General features: G+C 34.2%; 1 protein-coding gene across 1 annotated transcript in view; it reads left to right on the top strand.

Annotated features, from left to right (window-relative positions):
* Window positions 1-22,860, top strand: part of LRP1B (LDL receptor related protein 1B) — a 1,825,183-nt gene that overhangs the window by 1,122,562 nt on the left and 679,761 nt on the right. The window contains exons 19-20 of the mRNA XM_046659286.1: window positions 17,315-17,395; window positions 18,536-18,703. Of these exons, the coding sequence (XP_046515242.1) occupies window positions 17,315-17,395; window positions 18,536-18,703 (249 nt within the window). The remainder of the gene's footprint in view (window positions 1-17,314; window positions 17,396-18,535; window positions 18,704-22,860) is intronic.

The following is a 22,860-nucleotide window of genomic DNA, read 5'->3' as shown; positions in this document are numbered from 1 at the left end:
ATTTGATTTTATCTTACATGCACTTAATGACATAATTATGATTATATATGCAAAACCAGGATGGAAGTGAGTATCCAGACAAATTTTCTTGCCATCTCCAAATTACAGCATTAAATATGAGTATTTCATGATTAAACATAAGAATATTTCAAACTCACATTTTGCCTCTTGGACATTTTAAGATCAAAAACAGTATGGTGGTTTATTTTAAACTTTAACAATTTTGGGGTCGTTCTCTCTTCCAAATATCTCAACATAGCTTACATTTATTATTATTTTTTAATAAATATTCCTTAATGTGAATTGGTAACTTCTGGTTTGTTCAAAGAGTTTAACTTCAGAAAATATACAAAGTTTGTTGAAAGATTTAAAAACCATTCAATGGAGTATAAATAAAAATCCACTAAAATTTGCAAAGTTAATATTACTCCGTTTTATGAATGTTCCTCTTTTAAATCTTTAAAGATAGTAGAATTCTGTCTCATGTATCTGGAATCTTACTTGTAAGTGTACTTATAATTTTACTCCACATAACTAAGGAGCAAAGAGTATCAGAAAGAGAATGGGCAAGGATCAGACACAAGCAAGAAGAGAGAGCGAGTTATCAAAAAGAAATCATTTCCCAGTTAAATCAGGGTATGTTGCAGCAGATATTTTCAACTACATTATTAGAAAACAAAGTTCCTGATTAAGTTTAACATTATTATTTTTTAATTTTGCAAGAAAAAACTGTATATGTGTGTAACAAATTTAATGAGGATCATTAACCCAGTGGAGCAGTGACAAAATGTGATTATTGCCAAGCACTGCTTTCCACTGCTTTGTCATTCCTTAATAACCTCTTGGCAGACCCAATGACTGGTAACTTTTAGATTCTATAACTTGATCCAACCGACTTCGAAATTCCAGTATTATATCTTAGTCAGAGCTCTCTCCTCCCCCATTGCCATCTAGACTTGAGATTCTAGGAACTGGGATGAGAGGAGAATGTGTTCTGTTTTTTCACTCTCTACTTCTCCTCACTTCTAGTCTTAGTTCTTCTGGCAGAGAGGACAGATGGAGAAAATGGGTAACATCTTTTTAAGAAGGTCTAGTGGTAAACTTCTCTCTGGTTCTCTGAATATCACAGCCCTGTGACACATGAGAAATACAGCTCTCTTGAGAGGCTCTTATGTGAGATCTTCAGAGAGGCCTGAGGTCTCACTTCTCTTTAGAGCTCCTTGAACCTCCTCTTTCTTTTGTTTTTCCTTCTCCCTTCTTCAGAATTCCCTCACATCAAGACCCGGATCTCTTTTATCTCCATCCCTCATCCTTCCCACCACAGATGGTCTATAGTTGCTAGAATCGCCCTTGCTTAGTAGGCTGCTCTCTTGGTTGCATTACTGTTATGATAAAAAAAAAAAACAGTTTTGCTATCTTTTGCTGGGTCCACTTTTTTGCTCTCCCAAACGTGATCAGGCTGCTCTCTTGATGACCCATCTCTTGGACTTGCCACTTCTCTCCAGTGTTTTCTTCTTCTCTAGATGCTGGGTAAAATGGTAATTCTACTTCCTGAGCAGCATCCTATCAGTTCCCTTTTTTTATGCAGCAGTAAAATTTCGTGAATGATTCTCATGGAGCCTCCTTCCCTTGAATACGGTTTCTGCATAAGGTTGACTTGTGGAGTACTCTCCTCTTATAAGGAATGGCTGCAAATACTGGGTTCTCTCTATAGAATGTGGGGGCATTTAGCTTCTCCTTGTTGCTAGTATTGGATCTAAGTGGGTCAGTGCCACGGCAAAAGGAAGAATTCCACTATTACATGTATTTGTTTACTTAACTCACTCAATCAGTTTTTCTCTCTCTTCTCTCTCCCTTTCTCCCTTCTTATTTCCTGCTAAAGCAGGGAGGCACATGCCTACCAATGCAAATAAGCACACAAGTTTATTCAATGCATGGAAGTTTAGAAGGAATAAGAAAAACCACCCATTTTAGCCCCTCACATTATAAATAAGGAAACTGAAGCACTGAACATTGTATGTCCAGAGTTGCAGAATGAATTAATAGATGTGGCAAGCATTGGATCTCAGGCTCATTCACTCCTAGTTTTCTATTCCAGAGAATCACAGACTTTGCTTGTTGTCTGTAGATGTTATATAATTCAGCCTCTCATCCAATATAAGAATTCCTCTAAAACTCGTCTCAGGGATGTTTACCTAGCTCTTGTTTGAATAATTTCAGAAACAAAGGACTGGCCATTTCACAGGGTAGTTAATTCTACTGTTGGACAGTAATGAATTGTCAGAATATTCCTCTTTTGTGGAGTCAACATCTGTGTTCCTAAAGATTCTACTCACTAGGACTTACTCTGTCCTGTGAAGCTACAGTTTGAATCTATAACCTTGTCCACAGGATCACTCTTTAGATCACCAAAAACACCATCTTGTCTATGTAAGCCTTCTCTTTTACAGGTTAAACACATCACTTTGTTCAAATTTCCTTACATGACCATTTGTCATCTCTGTTCCTACCAATTACCCTACTATGCATACGCTTGGATTTTCAATGACCTTAGTAAAATGAATGGCCTAAAATGGGGAGTTGGTGTTCAATGGGTATGGAGTTTCAGTTTTGCAAGATGAAAAAGTTCTAGGGATCTATTGCACAACAATGTGAATAGGGTTAACACTACAGAACTGTACTCTTAAAAATGGTTAAAATGTAAATTTTATGTGTTTTTACCACAATTTAAAAAGTTCAGGCCTAGAATTGAACAGAACATAGTACCCCATATGTGATATTTTTGCAACAGATCATAGTGGGATTATTACCCGCTTCTGTTAAAGCAGTCTTGGATGTCAGCCTTGTCATGTAACTCACAGGTTGAGTTTCTGGTTAATTAAAATATCTAAGCTTTTCTTCTAGACTAGATCACTCTTTTTGGGTACTTTCAATGTGTAGATTTCAAAATTATTTTGTTTTCTTTGATATGATTCTTCCTTATCCATATATTTCAGAATATGAACATAGGTGGGGTCTTTTGCACTCCAAACTGTTACTCTTACCTCCATCCTCCTGTAACTCTTAGCTCCCTGCAATTTTGCAGTTTTGAATCCATAATACTAAAGACGTCTTCTAGTTTTGTGTAATTTAAACATTTGATAAACATAGCTTTGAAGGCTGTAACCAAATCGTGGTGACAAAGGCACGAACCTCTTGGCGTGCAATTAAAAACATCCTTCTGGGGAAAATTCATCCCATAATTAAAACTCTGTGGATACGGTTTTGAAGCGAGTACTCATCCACTTAAATTTACCATCATCTTGCTTTTTGATACTTTCATTTATCATCATAAGGTTTCTCAAAAATATTGCTAAAAATACAGAAGCACTCTGTTTTTGGCATTTTCATGAAATATACTTATCTAAAAATTGTCTAGCAAATAAATGAAGTTAGTTTGGCAAATAGTCTCTTTAAAAATGTTGACAAAATAATATGTTAATGAGTTCATCCAGAATTATTATTGGAGATATATGTAAACTTTACCTCTCCATAGTTTCCAAATTTTCACTCATTTTTGGAATTGGGATAATATTATTTTCCATTTTCCAGCTTTCATTCATCTTTTTCATCTTCCCTTATTCTGAAATCACTGTCAATATTCTAAGATCAAAAATGTTTGAGGTTTTATTATCTGTTTGATAACGTGTCTCAATATGAAGATAAACTCATTTTTAGCAATTAGGTGTTATATTTTTCTGTGATTTAGAGCTTTAATTTCCTCTCAAATCTGTTTGTTCTTACATCTCCAATCTGGCAATAATTACTTTTACTAAAATGATGGAAACCAGACAAATTGAGAAGCTCTTTTTCCTGCCTGTGTCCTGCAAATTTATGCTTGGTATCCCAGATGGTCTTGTTCTGTTTTGTCTTGTTCCATACATTTATATTTAAAGATCCTTATTATTTTTGTTTAGAAATGGGATGCAAACTTCTGTTGTATTCTTGTTATTCTTATAGGTATGAGACATGCTTTTCCATTTGTCTGGTTACAATTCCCTCTTTGTTCATACTTGACTTATAAGCCTCTGTATGCAGAGGAGTGGGAGGTTAAGCAAACCCTAGTGGGGTATATTAAAAGCCACAGGCAGAAATTATTAAAAGCAGCTTTTACTTCCTTGACCTAACTCAGCATTTCCCAGACTTCTTGCTCGAGGATATGAATCACCAGGTGCTTGTAAATGACAAGATTCCCAGCCTTCTACTCCCCTTCCCCAAAGATCCCCATTCAGGAGGTCATGCATAGAGTCCGGAAATCTGTATTTTGGGAAAAGTACCTCATGTGATTCTTATCCTAAAACAAGACCAGAGAAATTTAAACTCTGTGATTTCAACATTCCCTACAAATTAGAATTTGTTAGGGCTGCTGCAACAAACTGCCACAAACACGATGGCTTAAGACAACAGAAATTTATTCTCTCACTGTTTTGGAGGCTGGAAGTCAAAAATCAAGATATCATCAGCGCCTCCTCCAAAGAGAAACTTTGCTTGTTTTTTCCAGCTTCTGTTGGATCCTGACTCTCCTGTGGCAGCATAACTCCAATCTCTTGTCTCCATCTTCCCATGGCCTTCTGCCCTGGCTCTGTCGAATGTCCCTCTCCTTTCTCTTATAAGGACTCAGTCATTGGATTTAGGGCCTGCCTTTAATCCAGGATGCTCTCATCTGGAGATCCTTAACCTAATTACATCTCCAGAGACTCTATTTCTAAAGAAGGTGGCATTCACAGGTACCAGGTTTAGGTTTAGACATATCTTTTCAATACATGCAATTCAACCCATTACACCTGGAGAGCTTTATTGGGCCCTGTACAACCAATTGAATTATAATGGAGGCTCAAGTATAGGTAGTTTTAAAAGGTGTACATATAATTCTAATATGCACCCAGGCTCATGAAACACTCTTCTATTACCTATTATTTAGTTCCCGCCTCCTGCTTACCTTCTTAGCCAGTATCTCTGTTACGTCCCTCCAATCCTCAGATTCTCTTGCTTTTCCATTGTGTCTAGAGCTCTGCGCTACCAGAAGTAATTTGCTGGCTCACCAGCCACTGGGCAATAATAATTCTAACTGCCTCTATGGTGCTGACAGAAATGTAGCCCTTTAAACTTCTGTCAAAGGTAAACATGAATTCTTCAGAGATTTCAACAGCATTGATTTCCTCAGTGGTTTTATACACACACACACACAAATATAAATATCATGAGAATCAAATGAGATAATATATGTAAAATCTAGGTAGTGGTTGGCATCTAGTAGTCATTCAACAAAAATTAGCTAAGATTTGTCTTCTTTTTCCTTCCTTCAAAGTAATTTTCTATTCTTAAATGGGAATATATATGTATATATATTTTTTTCCAGCTGAAGTTGAAGTTGGCCCAATTGAAATTATTTTAGAAAATAGCAGCATTTCCAAATCCTTATTTTTATAAATATTAAATTTAGTGTTTTGAAAAATGCCAGATTAAAGTCCTATATTGATCCAGGAAGCATATCACTTCTTCTATGCTGAGTTGGCATTTTGAAAACAGAAAGCTGTGTGCATATGTCGATGTTTGTATCACGAGTTGCTGCTCATTGCTATGATGAGGTCTTTTCTAGAATTTGAGCAGACCCGAAGTGACTGAAGTCGGGGCACTACCTCAGGGTACACTGCCAAGAAGCAGTCAGGATGTAACTTCTGTGAGTCCTTCTGAGGCCACCTCCTTTCCAGAGCCTCAAGTATAGTGTTTTATTGATCTGTTCTTCAAATATTGTGAAATCTCTGAATATTGTCCACATTAGACAAAGTCCAGCATTTTTATCTACTATGTTCTAGATGCTGGGGTCACAAGGGAAGGCAAGAAGGCAAAGTTTCTTCTTTCAGAGAGGGGAAAAGCCCTCAATAAGTACAAACACAAAATAATTAAAAATTGTGACAAGTGCTATGAAAGAAACAAGAAGCCAAACGACACTTCTACTTAATGTGTTATATGTGAATGTTCTAAATATTGCTGCATTCTTTTTAACAAATAATTTATATATATTTTCTGCTTTAACATATATGAATTCTTTTGTGGTAGTACTGGGTCCTTATATGGTACTGAAATTCTGGGTTCAGTGTATCTGCATGATCTAGTCCATTTCTTCACTATTATTCTACAACTATACAAATAGTATGTATTTACGTGTTTACCACCAATGGTATATATGTACATTTAGCTTTAAAAACTCAGGTAATATATAAATGCTTATAATAAAATCTAGTTCACACTCTAATGGTGACAACCATTTTTAGCTCTTAGCCATGTTTTCTGTTTACTACCATTTTTTTAGTAAAATATTTAACTACTATTTCTTGATTTCTCAAAATTATACTTGTCTTTTGATTTTCTCTTAAATATAACATATTGCAAGTAAAAATTTTAAATTAAAGCTGTACAAGTAAAGAAAGGTAATTATACAACTTTAAAGAAAGTAATATTATATTGTCAGGATAATGTAATAATTGGTTACCTCATGATTTATTAAAAGCAATTATAAACTATATTGAGAAAATGGGAAAGGGACAGCGTGGAGTACTAAAAGAAAGTAAAATTTCTCATTTTTAATACAGACATTTCAAATGGTATGTAATCAACAAAACAGTAAAATATTGCTTATTGATCAGCTTCATAAATATTCTAGTAAATATTTCTTTGAAAATATTTGCATGTGGAAGAATACATACCAATCATTTGTGATTTCCTTCTGTTATAATAAATATGATATTAATTTTATTTAATTAAGGCATGAGGAAAAGTCTGTATAATATTCTTTTTTGGGAAGCTACATTTTTGCTTTGTGGCTTGGGAAATTATTATTTTTGTGGAATTCCCTTGTGAACACAAGAAAAATATGTATTTTTTATTTGGTCACTGTAAATTTTGACAAATAGATGGATAGAGAAACAGATGTATAGACAGATAGATTGATAGAAGAACAGGTGATATTGATCAAGCTTATTAATTCATTTTTAATATCCTCTGTATCCTTATTTGTATTTTGCTAGTTTAAGGAGAAGTTAAAAAATAAAAGCAAAGCTCTCTGAAATATATTTTCTTTTGTATATAAAATGGAATAATAAAGGGGCTAGCCTCGTAGCATAGTGATTAAGTTCTCAGGCTCAGCTTTGATGGCCCATGGTTCATGGGTTTGGATCCTGGGTGCAGACCTACACACTGCTCATCAAGCCATGCTGTTGCGGTGTTCCACATACACAAAATAGAGGAAGACTGGCATGGATGTTAGCTCAGGGACAATCTTCCTCAAGCAAAAAGAGGAAGATTGGTAACAGATGTTAGCTTAGGGGCACTCTTACTCACAAAATATAAAAAAGGCAATAATGAAAACTACCTCATAGTGTTGTCATGGGTGCAATAAAATATTTGGATGCCTGACTAATATTTGTGTTTAGTGGTGAGAGCTAACAAATAAGGGCAAAGTAGCTGATTACTCTCAATATACACTAGAGTACATGTGCAAGCCATCGGGCACGACTAGGATTAGTACCATTGATTTACCCCTGGATTTAACTCCTGTAATTTCCATGGGAATGGGAACTCTTCGCATTGAGTGCACTCTTCTTTTTCTTCCTTCTGTCTATTTAGTGGTTTTTATGTTTTCTATGTCAGGAAACACTTAGAAAAATTTGCTGGTTCTAATTATGTTTGACATTTTACTCCTAATGACCCTGTGATTTCTCATTTGTAATCAGGGTCTGGCAGTATGGAGCTCAATGACAGTTTGATTGCCTGGTGACTTTTATATCGTTAGTATGTGTGAGGGGAAAAAGAATAAGCAAGAGCGAGGACTTAGAAACCATTTATAATCCTAACTATATCTTGAACCAGTATTAATATAATAATCAAAGTCATCTATTTTTGGAGATATCAAAGAAAGTATAATTCATCTGGAGTGTCACTTGCTCCTTTACCCTGAGTGCTTTGCTTTCTTTGTATATAAAAGAAAAGGCACTTGTCTGGGCAGTCTAATTATAGTCAAGATACCAGAACTGTGAATGGACATCAACCAATCAACCAGAGAGCTAGGAACAAGGACTCCCAAAGCATATTGTTTGCACTAAAAAGTCAACATGTATAAGCAATTTGACAAAAATTATTCTTATTAATAATGAGCTAAATTTTTAAATGGTAAAAATGAAATAGAAAAAAAAGTATCCCAGGTAAGTTGACTTCTTTTTCATACCACTAAAAAGTCTATTCCTTTGCTTACACAGTGCTAAAATTACTAATCCTAGAGTATGAATTAGAATAATAAAACTATAACAAAATGCCACATACCATGTAGTTTTTAAAATTTCTGTAATCTTAAAAGGTTGACATTTAAAATAAAATTTGTTTTATTCTTCTTCTCTTGGAGGATGTATTATTATATGTGAGCACACAGAAAGACTAAAATTTCCTGAAATATAGTCTTAAAATATATAGTAAAATTAATTTACTTGAGATACTGACTTTTTACATATTTTTGGTTTTGATATAAATGATCAATCAATTAATTGTTGTTTATTTCATCTGCCACATTTCATTGGGCACTTCTAATTTACTAAAGTTATTTTCTTTAGTTATTACTTTAATCATTTCTTCAAATGAAAAATCTAAATTCATTCTTTAATTATTAACCTTAGGTTTGAATTGAATGTAGACTTATTTTAGTACTAATTATTTTAATTACCAGGGATATCAATGTTAGATACGAATGTTAGATATGAAAAATCTGAAAACTTTTCTACTGCCCTAAAATGTGTAAAAACAGAAAACGTAACTTTTATCTCTCCTACATTTTTATTCTCACTCACTAGTTCCTTCCCATGAGTATCTATGTATGTTCAATTTTCACCGTCTTTAGATTGTTGCTGAGGTAACAACTGTGGCAATCTTACTCTATTTTGTGTGTGGGATGCCACCACAGCATGGCTTGACAAGTGGTGCTAGGTCTGTGCCTGAGATCCAAACCTGCAAACCCTGGGCTGCCAAAGCAAAGTGAGAAAACTTAACCATTATGCCACTGGATTGGCCTCCAAATTTCACACTCTTAAAAAAGATTACCACCAACATAACTACTTAGCTCTCCTTTGACCCTATATCTGTCATCAGTTATTACAGCAACTTTTACTTTCCTCACAGTCAAATGTCTTGGAAAAGTTGCATAAAATTTATGCATCCATCTTCCACTCAGTCTACTGTAGAATGGAAACTTGTTTTCTGGCCAAATAATTCCATGAAAACTGTCTTTGCTAAGCTCAATAACGAAATTTCTTTCTTTTCTTTTCAATCTGGATAGTGCATTTCCGTTTGTATCTAATGCCACCTGAACAGGCTTCATCCCTGCTCTCTTTCTTCTTGAAACACTTTCTCTTCTTGTCTTCAAGGACAAGATATTTCTTGGTTTCCCTCCTACATTATTTCTGGCTCCTCTCTCTTTGCTTAACCGTCAAATATTCTTTCATTATTTTCTTTGAGAGAGGGAGTAAATTGCTTTCTAAAAAGTTCTGATTCCCCTACTGTTCTTTTTGAGGGAGAGGGAAGTAGATTTTTTGCACCTAATTCAATGTTGTAACATGTTTACAGGTTAATTTAGGTTTTATTCTCTTTGGCATTCTATTGTTTCACTACAGTGTTTCTATATGTTGATTTACTTTTACTTATCTAAACATAGATTGTGGTTCCTGAATCTCAAGTTATGTCTCATAAATTCTGGGAAATTCTAAGAAAGTATCTCTTTGAATACTACCTATCCTCCTTTTCTCTATTACATGTGTTTGGAACTGTTAGTTTAATGTTTGGTTACTTTAGTCTATCCTCCATGATTCTTAATCCCTTCTACATTCTTTTTAATCTTTGAACTGCAACCATGGAGATTTCTTCAGATCTATCTTCCAGTTTAGAAATTCTCTCTTCAGATGTACTAATTTGTGATTTAACTAGTCCATGCAGTTTGTAATTTCAAGACTCTGGTTTTCATTTCTAAATATCCTGTTTGGTTCCTTTTCAAGTCTGCCTTTGTTTTCTCAGAATATCTTTTTACATGGTTTAATTCTTTGCCTTATCTTTTAAACAAATTTGACTTACCTATTTTCTGTGCCTATCACATTTCATTCTATAGTCTCTATCCAATATTTTTTTTAAATATCTAAAGATCTTGTGGATCTAATTCTCCCATTTGTTAGGTCTGCTGAATTTGACAAGATTTTTTTGCTTTTGCTTTTTTGCTTTTTAATTTTTTTGGTAATTTTAAATTTTTAGCTTATCTTCTAAGTGTTTTGGCCCTATGGAAATCTTCTGAGGGCTTCTTAGGGTCACAGTTTCCCCGAGCACCAATCCTCTACAATATTATATGCCCTGAATTAATTTTCACCTTGATTTTTTTAACATGAGATTTCCTGAACTATGGAAAATAGACTTGTGCTACAGTCTCATGTTTATAAATTTTCAGGGGAGACTACATGTATTTTTTTCACTCATAGTCCAGGCTGAGACATCTCTTTGTCCTGGGAAGGGATGTTATCTCATCCATCCTTCCACTGAGGGCTTAGCCTCTGAGGATCTTGGGTCTATGCTGGGATTCACGCCTAGTGTGGAACTAAAGAATTGTCACCTGTCCAATGTTGACATTAGAACCCAAACATCTAGATTACAGATCCAGCATTCTTCTACTGCATTTGCAGGCAAAATTACACACACACACATGCACACAGTAATTATAGTTCACTAACTATTCTAGTTTTCAGCACCCTTTTCTTTTCTGGATACTGAAAGTTTATATTAGTTTCTTACACATTCATATATATATTCAAATGTTTGGTTGTTACTTTAGCATTTCTCGTTTGTCTACCATGTTGCCAGAACTATTCAATATTTTTTCCTAGCTCTTCTATTATTCTCATTCTACATACACTCTCTTGGCGTTCTTTTTGACTTCCAAGGCTTTGTAATACTCATAATGATCATTTCAAAATCTGTCTCTCAAGCCCATTTGTAGCTCCTAAAATTTCACTACTTTTATCTTATACCCTGTTACAGCCATTCTGAAATTCTTATTTTCTCAAACATTTTATATGCTCTGACTTCTGGGCCTTTAGGAATGACAACTTTCTCGAATATTCTAAAAGCACTTCTTTTCCTCCTGTTTATCGGATTTAATTGAATGTATCATTCGTATCAGCTTGTATATCACTTCCTCTGGGGCACAATATCCGAGATTGGATGCTTCTGTTGCATGTTGCAATAACACCTTATACTGCATAAATCATAGCACTTTATCAGAGATTTATTCAAATCACTTGTTTAATTATATTACAAATGTTTTTCCTACCAGTTTGCAAGAACTATGAGAAAAAGAGAATGCAGAACGTTGTATTCCCAGAGCCTAGCACTATTCCATTCATTCATTCATTCTAGGAGATGTATCTTTACGGCCTAGAACTTTATCTGGTATAAAATTCTCAGTAAAATATTTTGAATGAATAAAATTTTGAAGTAGTTTTCCACTCTATTTTACAGAGTAGGATCCCCGGGTCAGAGATGTTGAACTGCCCATGGCCACACATTAATTAGTGATAAAGCCAGAATTTGAACTCAGGTTTGCCTGCCTGTAAAGTCTGTGTCTTTATACATGACATTATATGTGGTATATAAAATGAGGTTTTTATGTAACAACAATGAAAGAGCAGCAAAAGGAAGACAATATGTGGTACACTGTTCTCTTATGATTTTCTCCAAAGTGTATTTACTCTGTTGGATCTTCTGAATTCTGTCCTATATAAGTACACATTCTCAGGAGCCACAACTAGTGTCAGTGTCTAGAAATGTTATATATCTTCTCAGAATATATAGTCCTATAGTCTGCATGATTTTAAAAATCACCATTTTTTCATAACTGTATTTCATTATATATATTAGAGTAGTTAAAATCAGAATTCGAGTTTAGGTGGAAGACATGCACCATAGAAAGAAGAATTAAATTTTTCATTTTTCCCCAAATTTTCCCATGTTATAATTTTTCTAAGGGTCTTGTTATGATCAGCGTGGTATAGTGAAAAAATAGCATATTCTGGAATCAGTCAGCCTAGTATTCAGATTTTACTCTGACACTTGCTGGTTATGCAATGTATCCTCAGGCAAATTATGCTGTTTTCTTCTGCAATTGGGATTAGCAATGACAATTATAAGGCTGTTGTGAAGAGTGTAGGTCATGTATATATGTGAGTAGCCTAGCACCTCATACTCAATAAATAATAATACTTAATGTAAGTATTATTGTCTCCTTCAGTTTTAGATAACACTTTCTATATGTTTTCCACATACTTAATCATGCAGGTGAAATTCACATATATAGGATGTGAACTACATGCTCTCAAAGAAACTTATGATAGCTGTATTTTGAGACTTCAATAATAAATTACTTAGAAATATTTATTTGGAGGCCAATGAGGAGGAATAAGTAGGAAAATTCTTACGTTAGGGACAGAGAAGAAACATAAATCGGATCCAAAATGTACCTCACTGGGTACTCCTCTAAGCTTTGTGTACCAGATAAATATAAGTACCATACCAACCGTGATTACCCTGGAGAGGGAGAGGAAACTGTTGCCATTTACATAATAGCACACATATAACCTGACAATAAATTTTAAGTGAAAGATATAATAGACAAATTGAGTCTACTACCTGCAACAAAAGAAAATTTTTTAACAGTCCATTAATCCATATTAAATATTCTGTGAGATTGAGGTAACTACCGAAATAAAATATGATTTTCTTTTCCTTGCTGTAATTGTAACCTGATAAAATGTAAGCCACTTTGGTTCATAATTTTTCTCTTTTTCAGAGTTAATCAGGCTATTTTTCCAAGTATCCTGCAGTTTGTGTCTCAAAGAAGATCCAAAGTCAAAGGATATTTATGCAAAGTCAACAAAGAAAAGATTATGTGTAACATTTAAGTCTTTGTCAAATATAAGAATTCATAAATATAAGAACAAGTACCCAGAAACAAACTAAAATATTCAGATACTATTTTCAACTTTTAAATTAATGCCAATGTGGAAGGACAGGGAAAATGTAAAATTTATTTTAAGAGGCATTTATTTTATTTTTTAGGTGAAAAAGTGTATTGTCTTTAGAGCTCATTCCTCTATCACCATCTGATACTGGTGACAGGATACTAAGGAATTATGGATACAGTATTTTCTAACATTAGTAAAAAACAGAGGTTCTATATTGTGTTCAAATTTTTTGATGGAAGTCTTTCTAAAATGTACTGCACATTTGACTGCCTTATTAAGCAGAGAAAGCCAAAAATAATTTTTAAATTTTTCTATTTGTTCTTCCATTCCTTTGAAACTCAGTCATTATATTTTATTGGAATGCTATGATAATCCCAGGAGTTATTCAGGTGATAAATCCTATTTTTTGCTATGTTAAATGCTTTCAGGATGTTGTACATTTCCAGATGATGTTTCTTCTGACTTTTTGATCTTTAGGACTTAAAGGACTCGAGAGATCATGTTACAAACCAAAAATCTGTGACCAGAGAGGCTGTGTGATTTCCCTGAGGTCACACTGCTTTGATAAAGGAACAGAAATGAAATATTAGTAACTTCAATTAATGCCTTTGTTCTTTTTAGTGATCTGTCCTATGCTTCCTTCTAGTTCCCAACTTATGTATATATAATTTGCCTTTTGGTCCTATAAACTAAATCAGACAACAAGGTTGCCAAGAGGTATGATTTAACTATTATGTAAAAAATTATTCAGAAATGAGATGCAATTGTTTAAGAACATATACACATTGTATGCATGTGTGTATGTTGTATTCACTGTGAGCAGAAGGGATAACTTTCATTTTCTTAGATAGTAAAGATACACTGAATTTCAGATTATTTTATTTATTTTGAAAGTTTTTACCTTTTGGGGGATAATTTCCAGATGTGTTTTTGGCTGATGTTTAGACTTAGAAAGAGGTAGAAAGAATCTTAAAGATCGTGTAGAAAATTTCCCAACCAATGAAGTATCACCAAATATCAGAAGTTTCCAAACACTTGGGGTAATTTATTTTTTCCTAGTAAACCTTGTGATGTTGGTTAATATGCTCCTCAGTCTAGAAGAGACATTTAAAAATGCAAATTTTCCTATTATAGATGCAAAAACATGTAATGTTATTTTTAAAAATTAGATCTTATCATATCTTAGAGTCTGCATTTTGTTGTTTACTCATTTTAACCGTAACATACACTGATATTTCACTTCAAGTCCCTATTCATGTCTACTGTACAGCTTCTAAACATTAAATACTTATTTATCTAAGGAACAAAACATATTTTTGACAAGATTCATGTTGATTCCTGAAACGTAAACATAAGTTTTATTATTTTGTCAGGTAACAAAAGAAAATTCTCTTTGAAGTATTGATTAAATTCTGCCTTGGGCATTTTCTCTTTTCTTTTGAGTACTTCCCCTAATATGTCAGAATATTTGTAAGGGTGCTATATGGATAGCTTTTAATGTAGTTTTTTATCTCTATATATCAGTGATTCCACCTTTTTTACTTCTGTCTTTGAATCACGTTTAGGCTCTGATCACATTTTTTGATTTCAAAAAAGTTAAATTTATTCTAAAATTTGTATCTCAAGATATGGCTTTGGTAATCATGAAATTTAACAAAGACTTCTTCACTTTTACAATAATTTTCATTCAAATGCCAATACTTCAGATGGATGTATTCAAAAGTAAACTTGCATGAAGAAATTGCCTTTTAAGAAGTAAAGAGGCAGGTAATCAAGAATGCCCTATCAACCAGATCTGGTATGAGGCCACCACTTTCCCTACATGTTATTTATGAAATAATATCAATTTATGTTGTTATTTGGATAAGTTATCACTACTAAAGATGACCATCACTTGTGGTCTGTTTACTGGGTATCACTGCTGGTCACCCTGGCTGACTTTCTCTCCTCAGCTCAGCTACATACTAGACAGAGTTCATTGTTTCAGCATTTTAAGAGTGAAGATGAATATTTTAGCCTCTGATTTTAATTTAAAATGTTATTTTGTAATATTATTTCTAAGGGACTATCATGTAAAATTAATTTGCTTGCATTTTACTACTAATTCTAGCCTCTCGTGATTTGCCAAAAACGATGTTAATATAGACTTTTAACTTAAAAATGTCATAATTTTTAAGAGAAAAATAAAAACTATTCTATAGGAATTATAGCAATGCCATTTAAAATTCTTATTTCCTGAAGATACTGTCTTTAATGTGCTTCATTGGTTAAAGTACTAACAAAATGCTCAGTAACGTAATTTTGAATGGAACCACGACCTGGAGTACTTTGAAAGTCCTAACTCTTAGAAAGAAATAATCAAGAACAGGCCTGAGAAAGTGTGAAAAAAAGGATTAGGTGAATCTTGGTATGCTCTGCCCTTTAAAAATAAATTAAAAGTTGATAGTGTTACAGAACTTAAAGACAAGATCAAAAATTCTAAATGATTAAAATTTCCAAGATTATAATATGAAATAGTACATGATATGGGCAAAAATTTGCTAACCAAATACTAAAATAGTGGAAGTATTTTGAGACAAATTTCTAATAAACATAAGGACGTTCTTCTATACGTAATGAAACAGTTTATGACAAATAATTAACCTATAAGCTTAATAGATACTATCAACATGGGTAGAGTAAAGTAACAGTTTAGGTGCATTCATGATACTAAGTAAAAATAAAATAGGAAATGGGCAGTAGAGTGTGACAGAAAGAGTGATGGACGGAGAATTTGATTAACTGAATTCTAAAAACCTGTTTTTCATTAGGGAGATACATGTAACCTTAGGCAAGCCAGACTTTTCTGAGCTTCAGTTTCCTTAGGGCTAAAATGATTGGATATAATCAGTGGTTTTCTTTTTTTTTTTAATGCAAAGAAATATATTGCTACTATCTGTATATTTTTCTCAAAATGAAATAATACTCAAAACTCCAAAATTAAAACTATAGATAGATAAAAAATTGTATAGATAAAGAAGAGGTGAGTAGATTTGTCTAAAGGAGTTTGGGCAGCCAAAGTGCAGTCTGCTCAGCCACCTTGGTAGCCCTGAGACAACCTACAGAATACAATTTGAAAGTATTTATGGTCTCTCTTCCATCTGATATAGGCTATGATTCTAAGTTAGTTGCCTTAAAGAGAAAAACAAATATTTACCACAAAATATCATGACTTCAGTTGTCATAGGAATAGTACTAAAGAACAGGGGACACAGATTTATCTCAATATGTCAGTTTCTTCTGTCATTATGTCAATGAACAGATGGAGATTTTTGTTTTCTTCTATATATTTCTATTTTTTAATTTCTACTAAATGAGCTATTGTGTGTGAGGATTTATGATTCCAGGAATATTGTCCTGGGAGCTAAATGGTCTGGTATTGAGCAAATCCTATAAACTCTAGGTGAATTACTTTCGTCATATATGAAAGAGGAAGAATAAAATTTTCTCCTGGGGAATCTTTTCCTCTGTTAATTCTGGGTTGTATTTTGTTGTTGTTACAGTTATCTAAAGATTAGGAAAGAAGGCCTTTTGATTTAGTTAGGTAAAACTTCTTTTAAAATCTAATTCTTTGCTGTTGTTGATTTTCAGGGAGTTTTGGTGTTTTGTTTTTAAACTCAGAATTCACACTTTCAAAATCTTTGTAATTGTATGATAGCAACTAAACTGATTTTATTGAGTTGGTTTTGTTTGTTTTTTGGTTTTTTGGGTTTTTTTACTTTCAACATGGCGATGCTGACATCCCTCAAGGCAGAGATAGATCTGACTTTCCTACTCTGGCTTTCTATTCAGGAAAGGCCTTTCTCTTTTAAATCACACGCACATTATTTAGCAGCCCTGAAGTGTAGAGCCCCATCCAGCTGTTATTTGCTGAGAAGAGGTTGAGTGTCTTGGTGCAGGGCCTTGACATCTATTCATTTTTCCTGCATTATAATGAACCCAAACAATCCTTCATCTAATGATTCTCCTTGGCTTTCCATCCCTGGAAAGTGCTCATTTAAAAGATATTAAAAGTATGTGTATCCTGGGTCCTCAAGAAGTTGCTGTCACTCTATTTGTTTGTCTAATGTTTCCTCTGTGCCTTTTGTGGAGGATAGGGGTGGAGTTCTGATCATATTAACAAATGAGATACAAATTAAGTCAAGCACAGTCAATAACATCCTTCCATTTGGATGTTTTTATATCTTTCACAGAATTCCCAACTTGTGAGCCACTAAGTCAATTTATATGCAAAAGTGGAAGATGCATTAGCAGCAAATGGCACTGTGACTCTGGCAAGTACCAAATGTTCACTGTACCGCACTGATTTGATTGGGGGCCTGGCTGGCTGTGCTGCTTCACCTCCTTCAGAGGTAGTTTGTAAGAGAAGCTTGCAGAGCCAAGCAAAATGGTTAAGACACGTGATAAGAGGGCAGCTGGCATATCAATGGGGATTAGCGTTAAGGATAATGGAGCTCAATATCTGTCCCATGGGGCTATGAGAGGGATTTGTTTTCAGATACTATGCTGGACATAGTCTAAGTCTACAAATATGTAGTGAAAGGGACAATTGAGGAAATGACCTGGACAATTCAGGTTCCCCAAAGTGTTTATGAAAAATGCTCTATAACCTCAGGATGGAGCAGTTTATAAATTACTGTGAAATTATCCAGATGGTCTCAAGTCTGTCACCTTGCTTTTTATGTACAAATAATGTTTTTTCTTATACTCAATTGTATCATTATGCTAAATTATGCCAACTGCAGGTAAATGAATTGTATATAAATCAATGCACTCTCAGCCATCGATTTCAATTTATTTCCACTTCATATTCCTCTCCCTTCCCTCTTGCAACAGTTTTTAATGAAAAAACAAAAATCATTGCTATTGAGAGTGTACAACAATTTCCCAGTATAAATACATAGTTAATAGCCAGTGGGGAAAGGGCACATAGTGGGCCCTCAAGTTGGGGAATGGGGAGGAAGGGACTGAAATGAAGATATAGCTATAAACTGAGGCATAGAGACTGCAGATCTAATAATAAGTTTCCATAATAATTATATTACCAGCTATATCATTTCATGAAATTCCTACAATTACCATCGTCTCCCACTTCATCATTATTTCATTCTGCATAAATACCTTTAGTTACTGATTAGTCATTTCTGAGTGAAAAAGAAATGCAGCTTCAACATCCAGAGTCAAGGATTTTTTTCTCTTGGTTTAGTAGTTGATGTTAAATGGGAAGTGAAGCAATATAAAAATGCAAATAATTCTCCCACTGTTCATGGAAAATGTTGATCATGGATTTATCAATCCTTTTTCAATCACAAAAGAAAACTCTGCATACTAAAAAGAAATGTTAGATATTTCATTAAAAATAACTTTTTTCCTGGATGGGTTTTCACTACCTTGATGTTGATGCTTCTTTCCAGATGACGACTGTGGGGACGGGAGTGATGAGGTTGGCTGTGTTCACTCTTGCTTTGATAATCAGTTCAGATGTTCCAGTGGCAGATGTATCCCAGGCCATTGGGCCTGTGATGGTGACAACGACTGTGGAGACTTCAGTGATGAAACCCAAATCAATTGTACCAAAGAAGGTGAGTAATTTTGTGAATTAATGAAATCTCATTTTAAATTGATATATAACATTTGGAGTATCTCAGAGTGAATATTATATAAAAAATAAATTGCTCATAAAAATATATCCAAAGTATACACGTGGAACTGTGAAAAAATAATTTGCTCATCTCTTTACTTTCTTTCTTTCCTTCCCTTTCTCTGGTTTCTCACCTTGATACCTCCTTATACTTTGAAACTTTCTTCTGTGGTCTTTGCTTCCTACTTTCATTAGATGCTTTACTTTCTTTAGTTGCTTTAGTTACTACTCCTTTAATCCCCTTCAACTTATAAACTGCCAAACCCAAAATCCATCCCAAAAAGAAAAGAGAAAAGAACAAGAAAGGCATAATTTTCCTTTTATTTCCACACCAAATTTGTTTCCTTAAAGTTTGAAATAATCTCCTATTAAATGGCTGGATATTCCAACTGACTGACTTTCTGAGATGTAAGTTAAGAGAGAAGGTCATGACCATGGCTCTCAGCCTATCTGTGGACCCTGTTATTTGCTTGGAATACTTTACCAAATTTGATCAGCCATAGGACATGTTAATAAATTAGAAATTATGTTAGAAATATCACAGAAAAAATCACTAGTCTGTCAAACATGCATATAATCAGTAACATTTTTAAGTAGAACTTTTATTTCTGATTAAGAAACTGAAGGGCAGGCCCAGTGGCATAGTGGTTAAGGGTGCCCACTCGGCCTTTGGGCCTGAGGTTCACAGGATCAGATCCTGGGTGCAGGCCTAGCACCACTTGTCAAGCCGTGCTGTGGCAGCATCCGGCATAAAATAGAAGAAGATTGGCACAGAAATTAGCTCAGCGACAATCTTCCTCAAGCAAAAAGAGGAAGATTGGCAATGGACATTTGCTGAGGGCCAATCTTCCTCACAAAAAGAAAAAAAGAGAGAAAAAGAAATTGAAAGAACTTCTTTTTCATTCTCTCATTCACTCCACAAATATTTATTAATGACTTTTGATGTGCCCGGCACTGTGCTTGGAACAAAGGATAGATAAAAGGATGAAAAACATGGTCCTTGTTTAGTTTTAAAAATCTAGCATGCAAACAGACAAAAAATAAAGTGATTTATTTAATGTGGTAGGGTGGGAAGAACCATGGACTGTGAGATCATAAGAAAGGAATGATTTTCAAAGTGTTTTCCAAGGAGATATATTTGTCCTCTGCCAATATTTGACAACCTATAAAATATGGTGTTTCAAAAGTATTTTCTGTGACGTGGATTCCATTTGTCTTTCTTTTCTCCCCCTCTGCCCCGCAACTTTAAATACTGGAAACAGTGGCAATTAAAGAAATTACCTACATAATACTAGGTTCTTAAAAGGATAACCCTAGCTTTTTTGTGAATTCCCTAAGTGATTTATTAAAAGACGTGTTTGATGTTGATTTTACCTGTATTACCTGGATTACAAGAGTCATAGCAATGATGCAAATATAGCCAAACAATCACTTATGAGCCATGAGGCAATGAAACGCAGGTCCTCATGGCCAATGGTCTTCATGTGATTCACGACTTTACCTGGCAGTGGACATAGAAGCTATAACGAAAATAGGAGATGACTAAGAAATTTTTTGCGACAACGTCTTATAAGGATTAACATGAGCATATTTCAATTCAACTTTGCTTCCAAATCAAGAGAGGAATGAATTATAGATAAAGCTGTTACTTAGTATTATCTGGCTCTTATTCTCCATTATGCAGTAAGTTCCAGTCATCTCTTTCTCTCTTTCTCTCTCTCCCTCTTCTCTTTATTTCATTCTTGTGTCCTTTTCTCACCCAATTTAGTTGATCCACTAGTATATATGAACTGGAACTTTTTGCTTATTGTTAATCTGGCACGGAAAAAGAAAAAGTTTACAAAAATATTTTTCCTTTTCTTCTTTGTATATTTGAAACATTCATCAGTGGTATGGTTGACATTTCATTACTAAATTACACTTTGAATATAATCTGCATTTTTCCCCCACCTCACAGATGTCTTTTTAGGCTCCTCATGAGGTGTACATCTGTGGCCTGCTGGCACTGCCCCATAGTATGCTGTGAAAGATACATTACCCCACAGTTAATTTCCTTTCATCTCAGAAGTGAGATTCCGTCCCTCTCTTCTATGTGCATTCATCTTTAAGTTAAAATGATCATTGCACATTAAGAAGTTTTGGAGAGATTGCTTTAGCCTCATGAGTATCCAGAGTGAGTGGTACCTCCCCTTGTAGGCTCTCTACATAGTTTTTCAGGTTTGGATTATTATAGAATCAGAAGCTATTTAATGTTAACGGCCTTCATCTTTGAGCACTTCAGTTTCACTAATATATTACTGTAAAGGATATACTGTCAATGTGAATGCTATGCATTTTGTATATGATTATGGTAATACACTAAGGAAATGATCCAGATAATATACATGATTCTTGGACATGTTTCAAGAGAAGCATGAGGAGCGCTTCCTGAACTAATTTATATTTATCAGATTATAAATTTTACTAGGATTCCCTAATCAAATAGTCTACTTGGTGAATACAAGTTGCAAGAATCGAGGAAAGGTAACATTCTGGGATGACTTGGGTGCAAGATAATCCAGAATGTTTCAAAGGGCATTTAAATATTTTTATCCATCATTATTTTTATTATGTATTCTGATATGAAAGATGTAAAATAACCATGACACATAGAATTGTTAAAACTGATCAGGAAAGTCATTTTGCACATGCAGGCTTTGGGAAGCCATTGCCAAGGTAAAGTAGAAATTTGATGCAATTAGTCATATAATCCAGTCCCAAAACCTGCTGCGGAAGAAAGAGCAGGGGATTCTGGCTGGAGTTTCAAGACTGGCTGTCAAAACTGATCAAATCCACCATATAATTGCTCGGCACTTTGCTTTACACTGCCTGGCTAAGCAGAGCATATGGTGCAGTTTCTCTCCACTCAACTTGTTTTCAAAAGGCAGAAGTACTCTTGAATTGACTTTTAATAGTAAAGGAACAGGAAAAACCAGGAAATGGAACAGTTCATATATTTAATCTCCATTTCAAAAAATTCCTGAATTTAAGTTCAATGCATATTCTCCGTGAAAGCACTTTCAAAAAAGAATTTCTGTAGTGATGATCATTGTTTTCATCATCAGTATGATTAATATACGGCAACAGTGTTAAAGGATAGTCCTCTTCTAGATTAATATATACTCATCTTCTTTCCTCTTGGTGATGTGCTCTTTTTCCTCTCACCTCCAAACTCCCTTACAAGGCAAAAAAGACAAGGTATCTTTAGAAAGCGCTATGTTTTCACAGAGTCACTGTTGCGTGTGTGTGCGTGTACACATATACACGCACACAGACTACAAGCAAAAATGGAATAAAAAGACAGTCCGCAGCACATTGATTCCTTCCTTTGTTTCAATGCCTGTTTATTATTAATTTAGTTCTGGTTTCTTTTTGATTCTGAATTCTTTGGTTGGTACATTATTTCTACGGTGACCCTTTTGTAAAGCTACTGGGTGAATAGATTTTCTAAGTGGAAAAATAAGTGAGGCTGGACCCTCAAAGAATTTGGTATGAGAGAACTTCCTCCAGAGCCTCAGGCCTGGCTGTTTATTTAAATTCTGAAAGGTTTTGTAGAAAGATGGTTTTATCTGTAAGGACCTCAAGAATAAAGTTAAAATGAGACTTCAGTCTTTTCTCACAAGTCTTTAAGTCTCTGGCTGGAATATTTAAAAAAAGAGAGAGAGAGGCTTTGGATATATGTCTCATCTGTAAAATACCAAATATATAGAATTAATCTTATCTCATTGTTGACAGTTTAATTCATTTGAATTATGTAAACATTCATTCTTACACTCTATTGTGGAATAGTCTCAACTATATTTCCCCCTAGCAATAAAGCATTTCTAAAGTAAACATATGAAAATTATTCAGTATCTTTAGACAGCTATTCCCCCAGATCAATTTTAATTCAGAAATTGTTGTAAAAATTTATACCAAGTAATTTCAGCATGGACTTGATAGAAAAGAGAACAGGTTTTCTCTAGAATAGATTTTGCCTAAATTTTATTATTTCTCCTAAATGCATCTTAAAATCTCTCAAATATTTGGATTTTTCTTTACTTTGAAGGGGCATCTGAC

This window comes from Equus quagga, chromosome 4, assembly GCF_021613505.1.
Source record: "Equus quagga isolate Etosha38 chromosome 4, UCLA_HA_Equagga_1.0, whole genome shotgun sequence".
In the NCBI taxonomy this organism is placed as follows: Eukaryota; Metazoa; Chordata; class Mammalia; order Perissodactyla; family Equidae; genus Equus; species Equus quagga.
This window is presented reverse-complemented; position numbering and strand designations above follow the sequence as displayed.